Raw genomic sequence first — 22372 nt, 5'->3', positions numbered from 1 at the left:
CCCGGCAGGCGTCTGGAGCCCACCTGGCTTTCTGAAGCGCTCACAATCTGGGCTCCCAGCCCATCCCTGCCCCCTTCCCATGGGGCCCTGGGGTGACGCACAGGGAGGTTCCTAAAGCTAGAACAACAGCAGGATTCTGATGCCACCCCCCCCCCGGACACCTGAAAAGAAAGCCCCTTACCCCACATGCCGCCAAGCTGTGGGAAAACCTCAAGTCGCCGCTTTCTCCCCTCCCAGAGGAAGGCACGGGCACACACAGGCCTGGGCTGCTGCACCGCCATGCCGCCCTCGTCTCCCCCACCTGCCCACTAGCCCCCGTGCTGGGGCTCCAGCGACACTGGCCTCCCTGCCAGTCCTTCACAAACTACACATGCCCCCACCCCAGGGCCTTTGCACTGGCTCCATCCGCCCCCCGGCATGCCCTGCCCCGGCTTTTTAGGTCTCAGCGCCCGAGTCATCTCCTCAGAGTGGTCCTCCTGTTCCTCAGAGGACCCCCTAAAGTAGTTCCCCACCCTCCACCACCCATCCTCTCAACAAATATTCATCCTATTACACGCTCATGACCTTGTAGCACACCTGTGCTGCACCTGTCACCGTGTGAAACAAACATCCCTTCAGGGCACTGCTCTCGGGGAGAGTCAGCACCCACTGTCCCCTGTCCTTGGGCTTCTCCAAATAAGTGAACGTGGTTTAAGGTCTGTCTCTCACTAGAACGTCAGCTACACGTGACAGCAACAGTGCTCGTCAGGGTTGCCCATCTCCCCCACAGCACCTAGCACTTAGTGGGCCACAAGCAATCTCTATCAAAGGGGAGGGGAGGGGGGGGGGGGGGGGGGAGGGGAGGGGAGGGGAGGGGAGGAAAGGAAAGGAAAGACATGGAGACTGATCCTGAACTCCCCTCCACCTGCCTCAGTTTCTGTATCTCTAAAATGGGGGGAAACAATAGTGTCCGCACCCCACAGAGTTCTTATGAGAATTAAATGAGATGCTTCATGTGACACTCAGGGCCCAACACCTGGCATGCAGGAGGCAGTTGATAAACGTTAGCTATTCTTGCTCAGTGATCTCCCATCGGAGAGCCACCTGGGATGAAGGGGGCAGAGCAGGGCCTGGAGAAGGGACGCTGGGCGCAACTCACACAGGGCTTCGGAAGGCTCCTTGCCCGTGAACCGTGAAACCCCATGACAATGCCCGAGGATGCTTCTCACTGACCCACAGCGTGCCAGGCACTGCACGGTCTCACTCCATCTTGACTGTCAACCCAGAGGCAATCACTCTTGTCATGAATCCCATTTAACAGATGAAGAGATTGAGGCATGGCCGGGCTTGTACTTGCCCTAGGTTCCACCATGAGAAAGTAATCTTCTCAGAGCTGGACCCTCCCCCCGCCGTCACGTTACAGATAAGAAAACTGAGGCTCTAAGAGGACAAGTTAGTAGTTGCCCAGGGTTGTGGCCAGGGGCTCCTGTCACGTCCCCGTCTATGCTTTTTTGCCCCTCTGCCGGTACCTCGAGCCACCGGCCTGGCCCCTTTCCCCTCCCTGCTGAAAACCCTACACCATCAGCACTCACCATCTGCCTGATTGTGGGGGTGAGTGTGGCGGGCGCTCCATCGAACATTTCTGCCAAGCCACCCTCAGGTGCTGCCCTCCTGCACCTGGCTCCTGGCCCTTCTGCCCTAGCCCACTGACCCCCTTCCCTCCACCTGACGGCCGCAGCCCGGGGCATCCTCGAGCCCAGGCAGCAGGGACCGAAAACCAAGCAGCAGAGAGGTGCAGAATACGAGATCTGGACCTGCTTTCCCAGGTTTACCTCCCTACGTGGCCCTGGCCGTGACCATGGGAAGCTTCACTTCGTCACTGGCATTTTTTAATTCTCAGATTTGCCCTCGGTTTTCCAAGGCCTCTGCCACCTCTGGGCGGTGCTCCCTGCACGGACTGCCCAGTATACACTATAATCAATACAGAAGCCTATTCCTACCATTATTTTCATTATTACCTATTATCTATTATCAAGGCATCATAACAGCCCCCCCACACACACACAATTCTATAAGAGTGATACACTTCTGTGTGTCCTGAGGCAAGTTACATAGCTTAAGCCTCAGTTTCCTCATCAGTAAAATGGGAATAGTAACTGTTTTCTCAGGCTGTTCTGAGGATTAAATGAGATAATGCCCAGAGATGATCGGAACGGACACAGGGCCCAGCTTGTCTACTGAAGGGCTAATAACCCCCTTACCTTCAGACTTCAAAGAACCGACTTGTCCCAGCAGTGGGTAGGGGGCCCCTGTCCCAGCCCCAAAGAATGAATTCTGAGGAATTCTAAGCCATTCTCACCAATCCCTGTCCTCCTCCCCAGGGAATGGTTTAGGGATACACATAGGTCCCATCTGGCCAAAGAGACCTAAGAGGAAGACGACTGGGGAGAGCTGGGGACTGGGGGAAGTGTTCTCAAACAGAGTGAGAACCCTCTCCCCAACTGCTCCTGCCGCCTGCCTTTGGCTGCAGGTCTACACAGATGTGATGCCTGGAGCTGTGGCAGCCATCGTAGGATTAGGGGGCAACTGGCAAGAAGACAGGAAAACAGAAAGACAGGAGGAGCCTGAGTGCAAATGGCATTTCGAGCTCTAGGACCGTGAACCCGGGACGCCTCATTCTGTGAGAGGAAAAGGTGTTTACTATCTACATCAGAGTTCCTATTATATGCAGCCAAAAGCATTTCTGGCTGATCCAATGGGTTGCCATGAACATTTCGTTTCAAGGAGCAGAATGATCTAAAAGTTCGAAATGAAGATGTGTTCAAAGCAAAATTACCCTCCTGAGCTACACAATTACGGGTTTCCTCCTTGAATTTCCTGCAAAGGTACAAGGTAGGAATAACTCTTGGAATCAAGGCTCGCGGTAACTAGTCCTCAAGGTCACATCCTTATCACCAACCTCTCCCCCATGGCCACCCACACACATGCCCTCCTGCCCCTTTCCCGGGGCCACATGCCCGCTGCCTTTCAGTGGGCCTCCTGCGTCAGCTCTGTGTCCCCAGACCAGGCCAAGCCACAGGAGGTCTGCTGAAGTGGACAGACACGTTTACGGTCAACTGAGACCCTCATTCCTCCATCCTTCTCCTGCCTCCACGTCCAACAAGACGCTGGTTGGGGGCAGGGAGGTCCCCAGGACCAACTAGCAATGACTCAGGCTACTCCAGGGCACCTTGGGCCAGGACCTCTCTGACAGCACCGGCCGTGAGCACCACCTCCCCGTGCCTGATGCCAAGCTGGTCCTTCTCCAGGCCAGAGTGCTCTGGGATGCCGTCCTGAGCCTCCCCTGCTCGGCCTAGGACCTGGGGGTCTGGGAGACTCCTGTCTCTCGCCTCCCACACCCCATCCACCCATCGGCAAACTCTCTTAGGCCTACTTCCAAATACTCTAGAATCTGATGTCTCTTACCTTCCCCGCGGCCACCCAGCTCTCAGCCACCCTGTCCCCCGCCTAGAGTCCTGAAGCCGCCTTCTCCCCAGGCTCCCTTCTGCTGGCCTCGGCCCCCTCACAGGGCCCATGCTCCACAGAGGGATCTTACCCCCGCCAAAGTCAGTGCTGTCCCTTCTGTGCTCAGAGCCCGAAGTGGTGGGAACCCTCCCAGAGCCCTCCCCGGCACCCCCCGTGCCTTCCGTTCACGCCCCCCACCGCCCTCAGACACACCAAGCTCACCCCGCTTGGAGCCTCCGAGCTGCTGTCCCCCCAGAAGGCTCCACCCCCAGGCGTCCCCCTGGCTTGTTCCCCACCCCCCTCAGGTCTCTGTTCAAGTGTCCCTACTCAACACAGCCTTCTAGGTCCACCATGAAAACTGTACTGCCCCCACCCCTGTGAAGGGTAAATGCCCCCCACCACGGCCCCACACACTCTACCCCCCAGGCCCCAGCTAACACAGACGTATTTCATTCTCATTTTATTGATCAAGTGTCTGCCCTAGCCCTCACCAGAATTTGAGACCCATGAGGCCAGCGACTTTTGTCTATCGCTGCTGTGTCCCCAGAACCCAAACCGGTGCCTGGTACCCAGTAGGTGCTCAAAAGAGAAAAGAGATGAACTAATGAGCACTCTCGTTGAATTTCTCTACGCCCTCTCCTGACTTCTCATTTTAAATCCTGCCAAAGCGGACAAGGAACAGAGTAACTGCAGTGCAGAGGCCAGCTGAGCGCCTGGCATGCCAGTTCGGCCCCTTCATCCACCTGCCCCCGCTGGGAAGTCCTGTGGGCACCCCAAAGGCGGCGCCTTCCCGCTCCAGAGAACGCTCCGTCTCCCCAGGCACGCAGGGGTTCCTCTGCCTGATTCTCATCACTGCACATGGTGTTTCCGGCCACCGACGCGCCGGAGCCCCAGGACGCATCCCTGCTCCTCATCCTACCCCTCATCAGTGCGTCCTGTGCGCCCGTCTCCAAACATTTCTCAGGCCCGCTGACCTGTCACCATCTCGGTGACCCACCTCCCTCCCAACCCGGGCCTGGGCTCCGCCGCTCAAAGCAATGTCCACATCATGCTTGGAAACTAACACTCAGCCGTGGGCCCCCCGTGGAGCTCGGGAAACAGGAGGGCCCAGCAGCGGACAAGGCGGTGAGAAGCGGCTGTTTCAGAGAACCCGAACCCAGGCGGGTCTGCAAGCAAAGGGCCTAAACCACAGAAGAAACCGCCCTGGTGGGGGCCCCACGGACCTGCCCATCCCCCTCCCCTCCTCGCTGGCTGTTTCCTGATCTTATCGTTCCTGCGCCCCCAAATCCCTCCGCAATTTCCTCAGCCTTCCACACAGCATGTAATTTGGAGCCTCCTTGAATCCCCTGTGCAGGAGACGAGCAGTGATAGTAAGAGTCACATTTACTGAGCAGTTAACTCTGGGCCAGGGGCCATTCTAAGCGCTTGACATGATTAACTCACTGAATCCTCAAAATTATCTGACGCGGAAGGTACTGTTTTTTGCCTCACTTTACAGGTGTGGAGAGTGAGGCACAGAGAGGCGAAGAGCCTCGTCCAAGATCACTCGGCGAGGCAGACGCCGAGCTGGCATCTTCCCCAGGTCCGTCTGGCTCTAACCGAAGCACGTGCTGGTTTCGCGGGGTCCCGAGGGAGGGGAGTGTGACACAAGGGTGAGGTGCTCTGCCCTCTCCAGATGTGCAAAACCGAATTCAGATCCAGGGCTGTTTCACGACCTCCCGGGTCTTAGAGTCCCACAGCACGGCGAACATATTAAAATGCACCCACCTCCTACATTAAATATGCCGTTCTGGCCTGAAAACATTTTTTCAAGGGTTTTTCCTAAACTCGCTTTTGAGGTTATTCGGGGCCAAGAAACATTTACTTTACAGACTGGCTACGATCTCCAGGCAATCATCAGGGATTGTGTGACATGAGAAAATCCCGCCAGCACATTATTTCCAAATGCAATGAGGTTTTTCCGAATGCTAAATTTAACAATTAGGGAGGCTGACAGAGAGCTGCGCTCTGTACGCGTTTAAACATTTATCCGTTTTGATTTCACACTTGTCTCCTCGTCTTTGGAGCCAATGCGTTCTGTCTCCACAGATCCCAAGTGAACATTCCCGCGAGCTCCCCAAAAAGTTCGCAGGACCGAGGTCCGACAAGCGGGTCAGGCAGGCGCATCCCAGTCCCAGCTCTGCCGCGACCGTGAACCAAGTGCTTGGCCTCCCCGGGGCCTGGTTCCCCCGTCTGTACATGGGCTGGAAGACCCAAGGGGAAAGTGCACACAGCCCGGCCAGGGCCTGGCCCAGAGGGAGCGCCCCTGTCCCTGCAGGAGCCAGAAGGGACAGGAGGCGGGCAGAAGGAAGTGTCTGTGGCAGCTCGGTGGGGCCAACACCTCTGGGAAGTTGAGTGACGCTGCTGTGTGGATTCTCCAAGCCTCTGCCCAGCCCCCGCCCCCCTGGGAACTTGTGTCAAAGGAGCAACTCGGCAGGTTCCACATGGAGGCTCCGATTTGGTGCTTCAGCAGGAGACCAGCCTGCCCCAGCTCACCCGGGACGGTCCCGGACAGCAGAATGGAATATTGTTCGGCCCTTGCGAAGGAAGGGGATGCCGAGGCGGCGAGCCCGAGGGCGTTACGCACAGTGCGATACGTCAGCGGCGGGAGGTGGAAGGCTGTGTGATGCCAACCACACGGGGCACGAGGTGCCACCTCCCAGAGAAAGCAGAAGTGTGCCTGCCGGGGGCTGCGGGGAGTGGGGCACTGCTGTTTACCGGGGGACAGAGTTTCAGTTCTTCAGGATGAAAAGAGCTCAGGAGGGGGAAGGGGTGACGGTGCAGCGAGGTCAGTGGACTTCACGTCACGCGTCGTGCACCAAAACACGGTTAAGATCGTAAGCGTTACGTGGATTTTTATCAAGAGTGAAAAATATTGGAAATTTGTTTAAAAAAAAAAAAAAAAAAGCCCCAAAGCCTGAGAGGCCCATATCCCGGTCAGGCCCCCAGTCCCGGGCAGAGCGAGAAGGCTGCTCGCACAGGCCGGGGGGCCTCTCACCTGAGCCAGCAGCCAGTCGACCAGCTTGCTCCCCGGCAGCACCGACTTGTACGTCTTCAGGTGGTAATCGCGGTCTCTGCGGGGGGAGGAAGGGCATGTGAGCAGATGGGGGCAGGGCGGCAGGCACAGAGGTGGGCATCAGGCTGCCCGGTTCTCTCCCAAAGCAAATGCTCTGACCTGCGTGGCATCTAAATTCCTGCCGAGTCCTGGAACCAAGGGCTGCACTAAGCTTGCAGTCAGACCGGTGACTTCTGACTTCAAAGCCAGCAGACCAGAGCTCATGTGGCCAGCCATGCTGAGGCCGGTAAGAGTCTGGCTGGGGAGTTTCTCTCGGACTTTTAGGAACTGGGGAGCCCAGCAGGCCACCCGCACAGTAAGTGCTGGCCCCTCCACTTCCTCCTCTGGGGGCTGATGGACGGAGGGGGGGCTTGTGCTGGCCGAGGCTGGGCCAAGGAGGCAGGGGCAGGTCTACAGAGGCAAGCGGTTCCCAGGGCCTGACCCCCAAAGAGGCCAGCAAATGCTGGATCTTCTCTGCTCCTCTAAGAGTAGACAAGAGCCGTCAGGACAGGGGGCAGAGGAATCTGCAGCTGGGGAAGAGCTAGGTCACCCTCTCTGTCCCTTCATCCATAACCATAAGCCTCACAATAAAGAAAATAACCAATCGCTGTCACTTATACGGCCCTCACTATGTGCAGCCACCATTCAAGTTTAATCCTTGTAGCAACTCAAGGGGTGTGAGCCGCTCTTATGCCCATTTCACAGAGGGCAAAATCAGAGGCCAAAGAGGTTAATTACCTTTCAATATTCACTTGACGCACATTTACAGAGTGTTACTTTGCCCCTGACCTGCATTCTCCAATATGCAGCCACTTGTCAACCAATGCATATTAAATCAAACTTAAAATTATATTCCTCCACCTAAAGGGTTTGAAAGCCACATGGGACTCACGGCCACAGTACTGGACAGCGCAGACCTAGAGCGCGGCTATCTTTGTGGAAAGGGCTACAGGACAGCACCGCTCTAGGCGCTGGTCAAGGGTCTGGGGACACAGCGGTGAGCAAACTCCCTGCCCTTGGTGAATTTACAATCCAGTGGGGAAGAAAGCAAACTGATAAAATAAATAACATAATATGTCAACTACTAACGAGTTTCAAGAAGAAAACCAACGTGAAGTCAGGAGGACAGTGCATGCCAGAGATGCTTTAGAAAGGTGGGCAGGGAAGGCCCCTCCGATTTGGACACCTTTGAAGGAAGTGAGGGACTCAATATGCAAATAGGTAAGGGAAGAGCATTCCAGGCAGAGGGAACAGCAAGTGCAAAGGCTGAGGCGAATCTATTATTATCCCCATTCCACAGAGGAGAAAGTTGAGGCACCGAAAGGTTAAGGACCTCCGCCCAAAGTCACACAACTGAAAACTAGCAGCTGAGATTCAAACTCACTCCAGAACTGACACCCTTCGCCACCACCCTGCAGCGTCTCCCACAGATTGACTCACTTAACCCTAAGGACGAATGTATAGAGTAGATGCAATTATTAGCCCCATTTGATGGAGAAGGAGACTGACGCTCAGAGAGGTTAAGTTACCAGCCCAAGGGCACGGAGCCGAGAAGAGGCAGACGTGCCACTGGGGTTTGGAGAGAGTAACTTACTTGATCACGGGGGCGTAGAGGCTGTGAAGGCGGCAGTAAAGCCTCACACCCTGAAAGAGAAAAGGGGGGGGGGGGTCTGGGATCAGGCCACATCCCGCAGGGGCCTCCAAACCCAGGCTACTCGGAGAGATGGCTCCCAGGACAGAGCAGGCAGGTGGGGGAGGGGGGAAAGCACAAGCCACTGGGGCCCACGCCTGCTCGGCAGTGACCGTGGGGTCGGGGTCATGGGGTGGGGCAGAGTCCCTACCTTGGACATGATGTCCTCCAGTTCACTCCGGGCCTTGTAGGTGCCGTCATCATAGCGGAAGCGGTACATCACCTGCTCGTTCTTGAACTGGTGCTTGTCAGAGACTGGAGGGACCCAAAGGGCCAGTGAGGTCGGACCCAGGGCCCACCCTCATCACCCGACGCCACCGCCTCCCTCACTCGGCAAGGCTCTGTGCCACATCAATTTCACTGAGCCCCTGCCCTCACTCTTCCTTGAAAACCAGGTTCCCTTGCTACGTTTGGGGCCCTGCTGGCCGACCCTGCCGCCCGGGGCCAGGGCAGCCACGGGTCTCCTGAGAGGTCCCGAAATGCCCTAGATCCAGCCTGTGTTGGGACCATCTGGCCCAGCACCTCCTGGGTGTAGGTCGCCAAAGCAGGCATTGGGACAGAGGGTGCCAGGGTGCGAGACCACAGTCAGGCCTATGCAATGGCCTCAGGTCACCCTTGATGCTTCTGCCACTCCCCACTCTTGGGGGCTCTTCCTTCAAAGCATGAACAGTCTGACTCCTCACTCCACCCTGGTCCAAGCCACTGTCATCTCCCGTCTGAGCATCACGGCCCCTCGCTGGGCGCCCTGCCGCCGTTCCAGGCACACAGCGGACAGGAGGGTCCTGCTCTGCTCAGAACTCGGCAGCTCCCCGCCTCGCTCCGAGGAAAAGCCAAAGCCTCATGGGGTCCTGGGCCCCACCCCCTAAACACCACCCCCGGTCGTGCCCGCCAACCACATCTCCTAACGCTGTCCACGCCACTCCGTGGCAGTCCTGGCCACCTTGCAGCTCCCTGCACACACTGCTTGCCCTTCTGCCCGGGACTCAGCACTGGCTGCTCCCCCGGCCTAGAACCCCGACGCCACCCGGCCCCGCGCTCTCCCAGGGCACCTTCGCAGAGAGACCTTCCAAACCCCTATTGAGAACGGAACACCACCCCCTTACCTCTCTCCCCCAACCCGGCACTGATCGCCATCTATACACGCACACTTCCCCCTCTGACTAGAATGCCAGCCCATGAAGACGAGAGTTTTCATCTGTCCTGTTCGCTGCTATGTGGACAGTGCCCGGCACATGACAGGCACTCAATAAATACTTGCTGAATGACTAAAGCATAAACGGCTCTTGGCCTGTTTTGAAGGGACAAACAGATAATTCTCCCCCGCCCTTAATTTTTCAAAGTGTCTCTGCTTTGCTGGTGTCCTAGGTAAGTGCAAGGCTTCCTGCCCCGTGGGCAGATCTGTAAGGACATCTATGTTCTGAGGCTACAATGCGCCCAGGAAACAGGGCGATTGCACAGAAGTGTAGCAGTAGCCGCTGAGTTAGGGGAAGCACAGCACTGACCTATGCCCACCCCTGGGCCCGCCAGGCCCCAGCCCCCACTCACCATGGTGGATTATACCATTCTCCAACAGGGCCTGGCCCAAGTTGACTCCTTCTTCCGTCTTGCTGATTTCACCAATTTCCAGAAGCCAGGCCACAAACTCACTGCCGGGAATATAAGCAGCAGTTGAGAGAACTTCCCTAGTCTTGGGAACACGGGAACCAGCGCTGAACGGGCCTGGCCCCACCCACTCCCAGGAATGATACCCAGAACGTCCCACAGGAAAGCAAAGCCCGGGAGCCTACAGCTCAGGGGGTTGTGCTGAGGCCTTGAGCTTCTCCCAAGGACCAATGGCAGAGTGGTGGGTGTGACCAGACCCCAGGCCCTGACTCGGGTGCACTGGGTGAGTGGGGGGAAGGATGGATGAATGGATGGGCAGGAGGGAGGGAGGAAAGTGGGATGGGTGGGTGGGTGGATGGATAGATGGATGGACAGATGGACAAAAGGGAAGGAAGAAGGTGGATGGATGGATGGATGGATGGATGGACGGATGGGAGGGAGGAAGGAAGATAGATGGGTGGATGGATGGGTGGGAAGGAGACAAGGAGGGAGGGAAGGAGGAAGGGAGGGAGGAAGGGAGGAAAGATGGATGGATGGGAAGGAGGGAGGGAGAATGGGTGGGTGGATGGATGGATGGATGGATGAGAAGGAGGGAGGGAGAATGGGTAGGTGGGTGAGTGGATGGATGGATGGATGGATGGAGGATGGATGGGAAGGAGGGAGGGAGAATGGGTGGGTGGATGGGAAGGAGGGAGGGAGAATGGGTAGGTGGATGCATGGATGGATGGAAAGGAGGGAGGGAGAATAGGTGGGTGGATGGATGGATGGATGGATGGATGGGAAGGAGGGAGGAAGAATGGGTAGGTGGGTGAGTGGATGGATGGATGGATGGATGGATGGATGGATGGATGGTTGGGAAGGAGGGAGGGAGAATGGGTGGGTGGATGGATGGATGGGAAGGAGGGAGGGAGAATGGGTAGGTGGGCGAGTGGATGGATGGATGGATGGATGGACAGATGGATGGGAAGGAGGGAGAGAGAATGAGTGGGTGGATAGATGGATGGATGGATGGGAAAGAGGGAGGGAGAATGGGTGGGTGGATGGATGGATGGATGGATGGGAAAGAGGGAGGGAGAATGGGTGGGTGGATGGATGGATGGGAAGGAGGGAGGGAGAATGGGTAGGTGGGTGAGTGGATGGATGGATGGATGGTTGGGAAGGAGGGAGGGAGAATGGGTGGGTGGATGGATAGATGGATGGGAAGGAGGGAGGGAGAATGGGTAGGTGGGTGAGTGGATGGATGGATAGATGGATGGGAAGGAGGGAGGGAGAATGGGTAGGTGGGTGAGTGGATGGATGGATGGATGGATGGGAAAGAGGGAGGGAGAATGGGTGGGTGGATGGATGGATGGATGGTTGGGAAGGAGGGAGGAAGAATGGGTAGGTGGGTGAGTGGATAGATGGATGGATGGTTGGGAAGGAGGGAGGGAGAATGGGTGGGTGGATGGATGGATGGATGGATGGGAAGGAGGGAGGGAGAATGGATGGATGGATGGATGGATGGACAGATGGGTGGGAAAAAGGGAGGGAGAATGGGTGGGTGGATGGATGGATGGATGGGAAGGAGGGAGGGAGAATGGGTGGGTGGATGGATGGATGGATGGGAAGGAGGGAGGGAGAATGGGTAGGTGGGTGAGTGGATGGATGGTTGGGAAGGAGGGAGGGAGAATGGGTGGGTGGATGGATAGATGGATGGGAAGGAGGGAGGGAGAATGGGTAGGTGGGTGAGTGGATGGATGGATAGATGGTTGGGAAGGAGGGAGGGAGAATGGGTGGGTGGATGGATAGATGGATGAGAAGGAGGGAGGGAGAATGGGTAGGTGGGTGAGTGGATGGATGGATGGATGGGAAAGAGGGAGGGAGAATGGGTGGGTGGATGGATGGATGGATGGGAAGGAGGGAGGAAGAATGGGTAGGTGGGTGAGTGGATAGATGGATGGATGGTTGGGAAGGAGGGAGGGAGAATGGGTGGGTGGATGGATGGATGGGAAGGAGGGAGGGAGAATGGGTAGGTGGGTGAGTGGATGGATGGATGGATGGTTGGGAAGGAGGGAGGGAGAATGGGTGGGTGGATGGATAGATGGATGGGAAGGAGGGAGGGAGAATGGGTAGGTGGGTGAGTGGATGGATGGATAGATGGTTGGGAAGGAGGGAGGGAGAATGTGTGGGTGGATGGATAGATGGATGAGAAGGAGGGAGGGAGAATGGGTAGGTGGGTGAGTGGATGGATGGATGGATGGATGGGAAAGAGGGAGGGAGAATGGGTGGGTGGATGGATGGATGGATGGGAAGGAGGGAGGAAGAATGGGTAGGTGGGTGAGTGGATAGATGGATGGATGGTTGGGAAGGAGGGAGGGAGAATGGGTGGGTGGATGGATGGATGGACAGATGGGTGGGAAAAAGGGAGGGAGAATGGGTGGGTGGATGGATGGATGGATGGATGGGAAGGAGGGAGGGAGAATGGGTGGGTGGACAGATGGATGGGAAGGAGGGAGAGAGAATGAGTAGGTGGATAGATGGGTGGATGGTTGGGAAGGAGGGAGGGAGAATGGGTGGATGGATGGATAGATGGATGGGAAAGAGGGAGGGAGAATGGGTGGGTAGATGGACAGATGGACACAAAAGTGGGGAGGTAAATGATGGAAAGTGAGCAGATGAATGGATGATCTGACAGACCAATCAGCAGGTAGCTGGAAAGACCAGTGGGTAGGTAGGTAGTGGGGAGCATGAGGGAATGGACAGATGCTAAGTGGAGACAGAACCAGGCAGACGGGTGAGGGAATGGATGATGGATGTCAACACGGACAGATAAGCAGAAGGAATGAAGAAACAAAGAGGAAGAAATAAGAGCCTAGAAAGACGACTGTGGAGAGCTAAGAGAGCTCATGGCGATCAGATCATGTCATTCTCCTGGTCAAACCCTCCAGTGGGCTTCCCCATTGCTCTCACAAAAAGATCCAAACTCTGCCTGCACGATGACAGGGCCCCACGTGAACCACTCGTCCTCCTGGTCTCCTCTCCTATACCTTTCACTTATGTTTCAGCCACACCCACCATCTTCTGCTTCTTAGATCAGACTCCTGCCTACCTCGGGGCCTTTGCACTTACTGTTCCCTCTGTCTGGAAATGCCCTCCCCCAGCTCTTCGTGTTAAGTCCTTCCTTCTCACCACAAGCAGTTCCTCACACAATCCTCACGGCTCTCAGTTTTGCTTCGTCTTTAGCACTTATCCTTGTCTGGAGTCGTACTGTTACCGGCCGTCTCCCCCACCAGAAGGTAATCCCCACATTGTCAGGGATTTTTGTCGGTCTTATTCACAGCCCTACCCCCAGACCTAGAGGAGGGTCTATAGCACAGTAGAGCCCAATAATCATTTCCTGAACAAACGAAGGAATGAACCATCAAACAAGAAGGAACGTCCTGGGATCGGCAGGAAGGTCTCGGGGAAAGAAAGTGCTCACAAGCCAGAGGAAATCAAGCAGATCCAACGTGACTGCCCGGTGGGGCAGAGGCTCAGCCGGACCCCAGGGCCTGGCTCTCGGGGGTGTGCTCAGGCTCAGTGCAGAGCTCAACCCACCAGAGTCAGCAGGAAAAGGGAGAGCCGGCCACGGGGCCGTTTCCACTGAGGCAATCTGTGTTCAATGAGAGCAGGTGGCAGCTGGCCAGAGAGCAGCGATCTCCTGCTTATCGAAACCAGCTGTCCCGCCTCCAATTACAGGGCCAGAGGGGGCAGGACTATTTTTAGCCTCCCAGTGTTTGGCTGAGCGAAGCCTGCCTGTGTGTAGGCAGTGGTGACTGCTGAGGCATTCAGAGAGCCCGGGGTGCAGGCCAAGGTGGGGGAGCACAGAAGAAATGGAACTATTCTGTGGGGCGGGAGCCCCAGGTGGGGAAGAGACTGTTCTGGGCTCTCCACCCCCAGTTCCGCTCTCAAGGCCCCAAAAATCAGCGACAGGGAGAAAGCTGCCAGTAGCTGAGGGAGGCGAGCAGATGTTGAGTGCCCACTCTCGGAAGCTGGGGACTCGGCACCCGGCTGCCTACCAGCTGTCCCATCGGGGGCCGCCTCTGGCACCGACCGGCAGCCCTGCGGCCAGACGGGGGACAGGAAGTGGCCCAGCGTCTTCTGCTAGGGCGGAGGAAGGTGGCCCAGAGAAGAACCGTGACCCACGTTTCCGCCCCACACGGAGTCTTACCCCTTTTAGAGCATCAGGGAAGGTTCACAGCTTGCTGGGCCAATTTGGGCAAGCCACTGTTCCTCTGTGGGCCTCAGCAGGGTCTATCAGGGCCTCTAGGGCAAGTGGGTCACTCGGGGCCCTTCTGGATTCAACAGGTCAACTGTCACATCATATGAAACGTCAAGCTGGGACCCAGTGTGCACAACCACATAAAACTCCTCTCTAGCACAGGACCCTCAAGCTCTTGGAAATGAACAGAAGGGGCCAGGGTGCGGCAATGCTAAACCAGCCGCCCCTCAGTGCAGCTGACCGTGGCCACATGGGAAGACTAGAGTATCTTACTTTTCCAAAAGAAGCCGGAGATGCGGCATTTCCTGTGAAATCTCCCAACTGTTAAATGTTGATTTATAATCCAAAATTTCCTGAAAGCACCATGTGGCCCATGTAAAACACATGCACGGACTGCGCTGGGTCAGTGGGGAGCCACCTGCCTCCAGTGAGGTGCAAGGAAAGGTGTTCTAGGCAGGGAGGGGATCAGCATAGAGAAAAGCCCCGAGTGAGAAGTAAGGTCAGGAAACCAGCGATCTGCCAGAGTGGCAAGTTCCAGCCTTTCAGGAAGATGTTACTCGGGGCACTGAGTTGGGGACACAGAAAGCAGGTCAGCCTAGGCTGGCGGGGAGTCCGGGATCCAGGCAATGGGCACTAGCTGCGTTAGCGTGTACCCAGCTTCACCGCTCCTTCCTGGCCCCCAGAATCACCACCACGCATCAAGCCCAACGCGAGGCGCAGGGATCCACAGTTGTGTCTCTGCCGTCTCCCTGGGACAGTCCCCTGGCTGAGGCTCCAAGCACCACTCACCGCCCAGTACAGCAATCCCCTTGTTCTCTCCGGTCTCCTCCACGAGGGCAGGGACTGGCGGGGTGGGGGAGGGGGTTATATTCAGCCCTGTGACTCCACTGCCTGAAGGAGCTTCCTACAGCCATGGCTGTTACCCACAGCCACCCTGCACCTGTGCATCCAGGTTAGGCGAGACAATGAGGCCTCTTCCGCCTCAGAGCTTCTATCCCAACAGACATCAATGAATGAATGATACCTAACCTCTGACAAGAGGGAAACCAAAGGCATTCTTCTTCTTGCAGGAAGCCTTCCCTGACTGCCTCTACCAAACACACCATTATTCTTGTCCCCGGAGCTCTTAGAGCTCTGACAGTGCCCTCATCCAGAGCCTGTGTGATGAGCTCATTCTTCGTCCCACTCTTCTGCTTAGGCTCTTTGAAAATGGCTTCCCAGAGCACCTAGGACAAACCCTGAGCCCCCATCCCCCCTTACCTGCCTAATATGGCCCCTGCCAACCCCTGCGGCCTCATCTCCCGCTCCTCGGCCACCCACTGCCTCTAGCCACACTGGCCTGGCGGATCCTCAACTACCCAAGGCTCGCTCCAGCCTTGGGGCTTCTGCACCTGCTGTTCCCTCTGCCAAGAATGCTGTTCCCTGAGATCGCCTCATGACTGGCTCTTGCTTGACATCTAGAGCTTGGTTAAAATGTCTACTCCCCTGAGAGGCTTTTCCTGACCACCCTGGCTGAAACAGTACCCCATTTCCTCACCTCCTTACATCAGCCTACTCATTTCTTACAGTACCCATCAACTAGGGGCACCTGTGTGCCTCAGTCGGTTGAGCGTCCAACTCTTGATTTCAGCTCAGGTCATGATCTCAGGGTTTGTGGGATCGAGCCCCAAGCTGGGCTCTGCACTGACAGCGTGCAGCCTGCTTGGGATTCTCTCTCTCTACCCCTCCCCGACTCACACATGTGCTCGCTCTCAATCACTCTCTCCAAATAAACTTTTAAATTAAAAAAATCCATCAATTCGCTGAGATCCCTTCTTTACTGGTGTTCGTCTACTTGTCTATTTTCTGATCTCCCCACTGGACAGTCATTTCCATGAAGGCAGGGGTCTGTCTGTCCTGTTCACTGTTGGCACATAGTAAGGGCTCAGTAAACACTGAACGAATGGCAGGAATGAATGAATGAACCGATTCAGTCGGCCCAACTGACCTGAGGCTCCTAGAGGGCAAATCATGTTCCTCCCATGATGCCTCCACACAAATATACAGAGTTTCTTCCTTGATTTTCATCATGAGTTTTGTCTCTTCCAGGGCAGAAACAGGCCACTCCAATACCCTTAGCAGCACAATTATGAGACGCCACATGCATTTTCTCACTGCAGCCTCTGACGATGCTATGAGGCATATTTTATTATTTCTCATCAACGAATCATCGACTGAAGCTCACAGAGGTTAAGAGACTTGCCCAAAGTCACAAAGCTACAAGGTGGGGGAACCAGAGCTTAAGTCCAAGTCTGACTCAAAGCCCAACCCTCAGAGGTTATAAAGATAAATCGGACCCTTTTTGTATTCATGGATTCCCCATCTACGTAGTTCAGATGGATATGGAGAAAGTAGCTACAAGGAAAAATGAAATGTGCTGACCAGAGGTAAAAATGGATACGTGCAGCAGAACGTGGTGGGAGAGAGTCCTGGGTTCAAATCCCAGCCCCCAACTTGTGCGGGACCTCTTCCCTCTCTGTGCCTCAATTCTCTTACCCTTAAAATGGGGCTAATGGTAGTGTCCTGCCTCATAGTGTTGTATGCGGGTTAAAAGGCACGGCCACGTGCCAGTGCTTGGAGCAGAGAAACGTTTGATAATTATGTCTCTGTGGCTATAGGTTCCTTCCACCCGAGGGGACCCAGGACGCTCCTGCAGGAGAAGACTTGGGAGCTGAGCCCTGGTGGGAAAGGGGGAAGGTCCCGAGCCCTGGCTGGGCACAGAGAAAAGCTGCGCGGGGAGAAGAGTTTCATTAGAAAAGTCTTCTGCAGGAAGTCTGGTCCTTAAGGCCCCGGTGATTATAGAACAAGCCTCAATCCTGGCCCTGTTTCAAATGGGCGGTAAAAGAAATCTCCCCTAATCCTTCCTGAGGAGACAGAACAGTCCGCTGAAGCTCTAATCGCAGGCAGGTTATCCCATCCGGCTGGACTAAGCTCCCCAAGGGGTTTGGCAGGAGGCGGAGAGGTCCTCTGACCCAGGGGGGGCCAGAAGCAGGCCCCCCCCCACCAGAGAGAAAAACCTCCTTTCTGCCCAGGGATTAAACACTAGCTGACAAAAGGGCACCGGGACGCCCCTTCCCTGCTTCTCGCACGGCTGGGGCCCACACGCTCCTCTCCACACACCCTCCCAACCCCGGGGTTGCTGCAACAGGGCAGCTCCAGTCCAGGACTTCCCCCAGCTACCCTTCCGGAGCCCAACCACCCCCCAAATCTCCTGCCTGCCACCCCTTCAAACACAAGCCTCAGGCCATGACAGATGTGCTCCGCCCCAGCTCCACACTGGTCTCCAAAGGCCTGACCAGCATCGGTACTTGAATGTCTACTGGGCCTTTCAACCTTAACGCATCCAAACCTGGCTGCCACTGCGCCCTGTCTCTGCATCTTTTCCACCGGCTTCTAGGGCGGCACCCTTGCCCCGAGGGCCTCCCACCTCTCTGCCCACTCCCTCTTCCGGTCCCCTGCCAGCTGGCGGCCCCACGGCCCCAGCCGTCTCTCCCTGCATGACCCCTCGCAGATTTCAGTCCCACGGCTTGAAAAACCATCGAAACGCCCACACCGGCTATATTTACTTCTCCAACCCAGTCTTCTCTCCCCAAGTCAAGATCTATATCCAACTAACAAGTCAACATCTCCACCCGGGTGTCTAGGAATCTCAAGGTAACCTGTCCAAAAGGACCCTCTGAGCTCCACTCCCATCCACCCCCCCCCCAAAACCTACTCCTCTGTCCACCTCCTTCCTCTTTTCAGCAAGCAGCAACTCCAGCCTTCCAAGGCCTCACAATCCTCAACTCTCTTCTTTCTCATCCGACCAGCAAACGCTGTCACCTTCAAAGTGACCCAGAATGCAACCACTTCCCCCGTCTTTACTGTGTGACTCCCTTAGTCCAAATCACCTTTCCCCTGATCCATGGCAATATAATAATACAGTCGCTTTTATCCAAGGCCTCCTCAAAAGCCTTTGGGTGAGCTGTAAGTCAATAAATTCTAAATAAAGTCCCTGCCTCAAAGGCTAACTTCCCTCCGCTGCTGGACCACAAGCTTTGTGAGTTCGGCACCCTCAGTGTTCTGTACCCTCTCCGGTGTCCCACGTGGAGGGCACAGCAGGGCTGGCACACGGTGGTTTTACAGGGACTGTGTATTTCTACTGCCCCTCTCCATCCCCAGCCGCCCCCACCAGGTGAATGAGATGTAACTCTGGGTTTAAGATACACCTGTGCCCTGACCCCTTTGATCCTGGGGTATAAATTGGGGGCAGGCGTTGTAAAACGTTTCATTACTGGGAAAGAATGGAGGAAGAGACTGGAGGCTCTCCAATACTGGAAGCTTCCAGGAGCCTCCCCTTCCCCCTCATGTGTAACTCAGGAAGGGAGTCCTCATGAGACACAGGCCCTGCCCACACCCTGATCTCAGACTGCCAGCCCCCAGGACTGTGACAAGTAAGCTTCTGTTTCAGCCTGTTGGTCTGCGGTCCACGGAGACGCCAGCCTGTGCAGACTGATGCAAGGGCCCACGTGCGCTCCTCCGGCAACTTTGAAATCAACTCCTGGTGTTAAATGCCTCTTCCCTTGAAAGATCTATGGTCGATTCTCCTCCCGAGTGTGAGGGCAGTGTTTTTCAATCCATGGCGGGCAAACCATTGGTAGTTTGTGAAATCGATTGCAGGGGTCTTCCTTAGCATGAGAACAAATGAAAAAATGAACAGCATACAAAGGACAGGACAGAATGGAATAGAAGAGAAACAGAACAGAAAAGGAAACAGAACCGGTATTTCAGAGTGCATCGGGCGCGGTAAGTTTTGTGAAACAGGCTTCAGTCATATATCACATGGATGTATGCTCCAGGTCACGACATAAAATTCATGTTTTGCAGTGAGTTGTGGTAGGAATCATTCGAAAGACCTGATATGGGGACTCCAGTATCCCCCTGGACCTCCGAGGTCTGTTACTCAAGGATTCGGGGGGGCTTTAGTGGCTCTGCCCAGCAGGGCTTCTGGGGAAGGGCTGCCTGGAATCAGCCCAGGGACCCCACGGAGGCCTGGGTGGGGCCACTCACTTGCCGAGGAAGCACTTGGGGACGGTGCTCAGCTTTCTCCGGCGGTCCTTGATCAGGTTCACCTTCTTGTTCATCATCATGTGGTAAAGCTTCTCCCCCTTCTCCGCAATCATGACGTAGGCGTCCCGCTCCATGCCCAGCTTCAGGCCTACAGAGGGGGCATGGTCAGCACTCGGGGGAGCACCAGCACTGGGGAGCAGAGGGGGCAGGCCTGTGGCTCCTGGAAGCCTGCCTCCCCCAGCTGTCCCCACTACTGCCCCTGCCCAGGACGTCTATAGAGCACTCACTGCATGTCCGTCCCTGTTCTAGGCATCTGCCACTGGCTCCCCGCACAACCTTGTAGGGGAGGGTGGTGAATCTCCCCCATTTTACAGATGGCAAAGCTGAGGCCCAGAGAGGTTAAGTCCCAGGGTAATAAGCAGTCAGGCTGGTTCAACCCTTCAACCTGAGCATGCGTTTCCAAATTCAGAGGTTATCAGAAAGCTTACTGGGATCTTCCTTCCAGCCAGGAATAAAAATCTGCCCGTTTCTCTAGACAATACATACAGAACCCTGACCAGATCCCTGCCCCACATTTTCTACTTGGACCCTGTCCACTCCTGACAAATATTAAGAGAAAACGCTATAAGCACCTACTCCTCAAGAAACCTAGAGGGCAAAATTATCCTCATATTACAAATGAAGAAACTGAGGCCCAGAGAAATTACCCTGTCTGTCCCAGGTTACCCAACTAGATAGTGGTGCAACCAGGATTTAGACCCAGGAAGTTCGTCTCCAGATCTGTGCTCAGGATTACAGAATACCCCACCCCTGAGGTCAAGGTTGGGACAACGCCCTGATTCTAATGACTGAGGCCCACCGAGGCCACACCCTACACATAATCGCAAATACCCAGCACTGACCACAGCTCTCCATTCTAACCACAGACACTGATGGGCCACACAGGCCAGGCCACACCCCTCAACCCCACCCCCAGTCCTGAGCACACACCCATCTCTGATCAGTTTCGGAACTCACAAGCTTTCTCAACCAGAAGCCAGGTTCAACAGTTTATCTGGCTTAATGCTGTTTGAATAAATTTTGACGCAATTATTTAAAATCAAGAAATGTCACCTGAAAACTTAAAATCTAGCTTCTCTAGGAAAAAACAAAACAAAACAACAGATCTAGCCATGCTGGGCCTAATTCCTGAGAGAGGATGGTGACTTATAAGAGGGTGGAAGCACAGAACAGAGAGACCCAGGCGGATTTGGCAAATCTAAGGCGACGTGGGAAAGAAACTTCATCTACTGAATTTGGGGGAGTGGGCGGAAATCAGGGATGGCACCAAGAGTTTGAATCTGAGCCCCCAGGCGAATGGAGGAACCATGTACTGAGATGGGGAACCTACAGGTTTGGGGCAGAAGGCGGGGTGGAAATTAGGACTTGGCAAGTGTGAGATGTCTATGACACATCCAAGTGGAAGGCGACAGATATGGAGAAAACTATGCCTCAGTTTCCTCCTTTGCAAAGGTGGGAGGGGGATAGGAAGTATGGTCAAATCCAAACCTCATTAGTGGCATTACAACCCGCTTTTATCCCCTCTTATCAGAAGAGATCACTGAGTAACGTGCCTCTAGACACAGCACAGCTCCCCTTTCCCAGCCCAGTGACCTCTGCACAACCATCCAGTGCCTGGTCCCAACCCCACCCAATTACCACACCCAGCCCTGTATTAAGTTTATGCAAGCTTCCTCCAGGGAGCCTGGGCCCAGAGAAATCTGTGGCCACAATTAATGAGCAGCCCCCAAGGACCCCCATCCCAGATGTGGACTCTGAGTCTCCAGCACAAAGAACCCCAGTTGAAGATAACAGAACCATGGGGCAGGCCAGGGACAGAGGCATGTAGGGAGCATCTTGGGGCTACCAGCCCTCAAGGGTGAAGGGTGCCAACAATCCCAGAACAACCAACCGTATCGACAAGATGTTGGTCCCTTCCACTGGGCCTCAGTTTCACCATCTGTTGAATGGGCTCTAACAAATGACCTCAGGTGATCCAAGATACCACTGAGTTATAACACAGTCCTAGAGCTCCCTGGCCCCTCAGTGACCTGCTTCCAGAACACAGTCCTCACCCCACAGAAGCGACCAGCCTAGGGAAAGCCATACACACAACCCCAGGACCCCAGGAAAGGCCCCCGAAACTACCACTCTTCGGGGGGACATGAGAGGGCCCACTCACTCTCACGCTGCTCCCTCTCACGGATAATGGCATCCAGCCACTTCTGCTTCTCCTCCGCCGTCTTGGCCATGCAGACAAACCACTTGTTCTTGGCCGTGTTGTGGATCTTCCAGCCGTTGGTGACAGTGTAGCCATTGCTGTGGTAATCCGCTGGCAGGGGCAGACGGCAAAGGTGGGTCAGCGCACACTCAGTCATACAACTCGGAACACTCCCCACCACACGCCTGCAAGTAAGGTCACGGGACCAGCGCATCTCCGCTCCGGAAAGACTGGGTGGCAGGGGCATCGACAGGATCAGGATCTAAGAGGTGAACTCACAACGCTTCAAATGCTCACTGCCTCTCGTCTGCCAACAACGACTCCTCCCGCCCCTCAATTACAGTCCGTTTACAAATGCAAGAGCCCCAAAGCCTGGCAATAAGTCCCAGCCTCCCTGCCCATCTCACTGGGGCACTTGGGCTACTTAAAACCTAGTGCAAGCCCGACGGTGCCCTTGACTGGCTGGCATGGGGAGTGGCCAACCTCTTTGAAAATAGGCAGGTCCCCGTTTTCCGGGGAGGGGGGGTTGAAGCCGGCCACGCCCTAAATCTGAGGAGGGGTCCACAGGTTTTGTGACACCACAAAGGAGTCAGTGTCTCAAAACCAATTAAGAACTCCTGCCCTAGCCAAGTTCAAAGACACACACACAAAAAGAGGTTTACACAAGACTGCTCACAGCATCAATGTTCGTAATAGCAAACAGCAGAAATGGCCCAAATAGCTATCACCAAAGGAATGAATGAGCTACGGACTATCCATGCAAGAGAATGTTACACAGCAGTGGAAACCAACAACGTACAGACAGCTACATGCAGAAACACAAAGCAAGAGCAAAAGAATATATAATTTTACGACCCTTTAAACAGATATATAAAACTGTATCTATATAACTACATGTGTATCTTTGAAGCCATT

At 55.3% G+C, this 22372-nt stretch overlaps 1 protein-coding gene across 1 annotated transcript in view; it reads right to left on the bottom strand.

Annotated features, from left to right (window-relative positions):
- Positions 1-22372, bottom strand: part of PREX1 (phosphatidylinositol-3,4,5-trisphosphate dependent Rac exchange factor 1) — a 184040-nt gene that overhangs the window by 42627 nt on the left and 119041 nt on the right. Inside the window, exons 9-14 of the mRNA XM_043553726.1 lie at positions 21419-21568; positions 19198-19345; positions 9813-9913; positions 8419-8522; positions 8172-8221; positions 6521-6596 (exon numbers count right to left, since the gene is read on the bottom strand). Of these exons, the coding sequence (XP_043409661.1) occupies positions 6521-6596; positions 8172-8221; positions 8419-8522; positions 9813-9913; positions 19198-19345; positions 21419-21568 (629 nt within the window). The remainder of the gene's footprint in view (positions 1-6520; positions 6597-8171; positions 8222-8418; positions 8523-9812; positions 9914-19197; positions 19346-21418; positions 21569-22372) is intronic.

The sequence above is a fragment of the Prionailurus bengalensis genome, chromosome A3 (assembly GCF_016509475.1).
Source record: "Prionailurus bengalensis isolate Pbe53 chromosome A3, Fcat_Pben_1.1_paternal_pri, whole genome shotgun sequence".
NCBI lineage: Eukaryota > Metazoa > Chordata > Mammalia > Carnivora > Felidae > Prionailurus > Prionailurus bengalensis.
The sequence above is the reverse complement of the archived record's forward strand: the minus strand, read 5'-3'. Positions and strand labels throughout refer to the sequence as shown.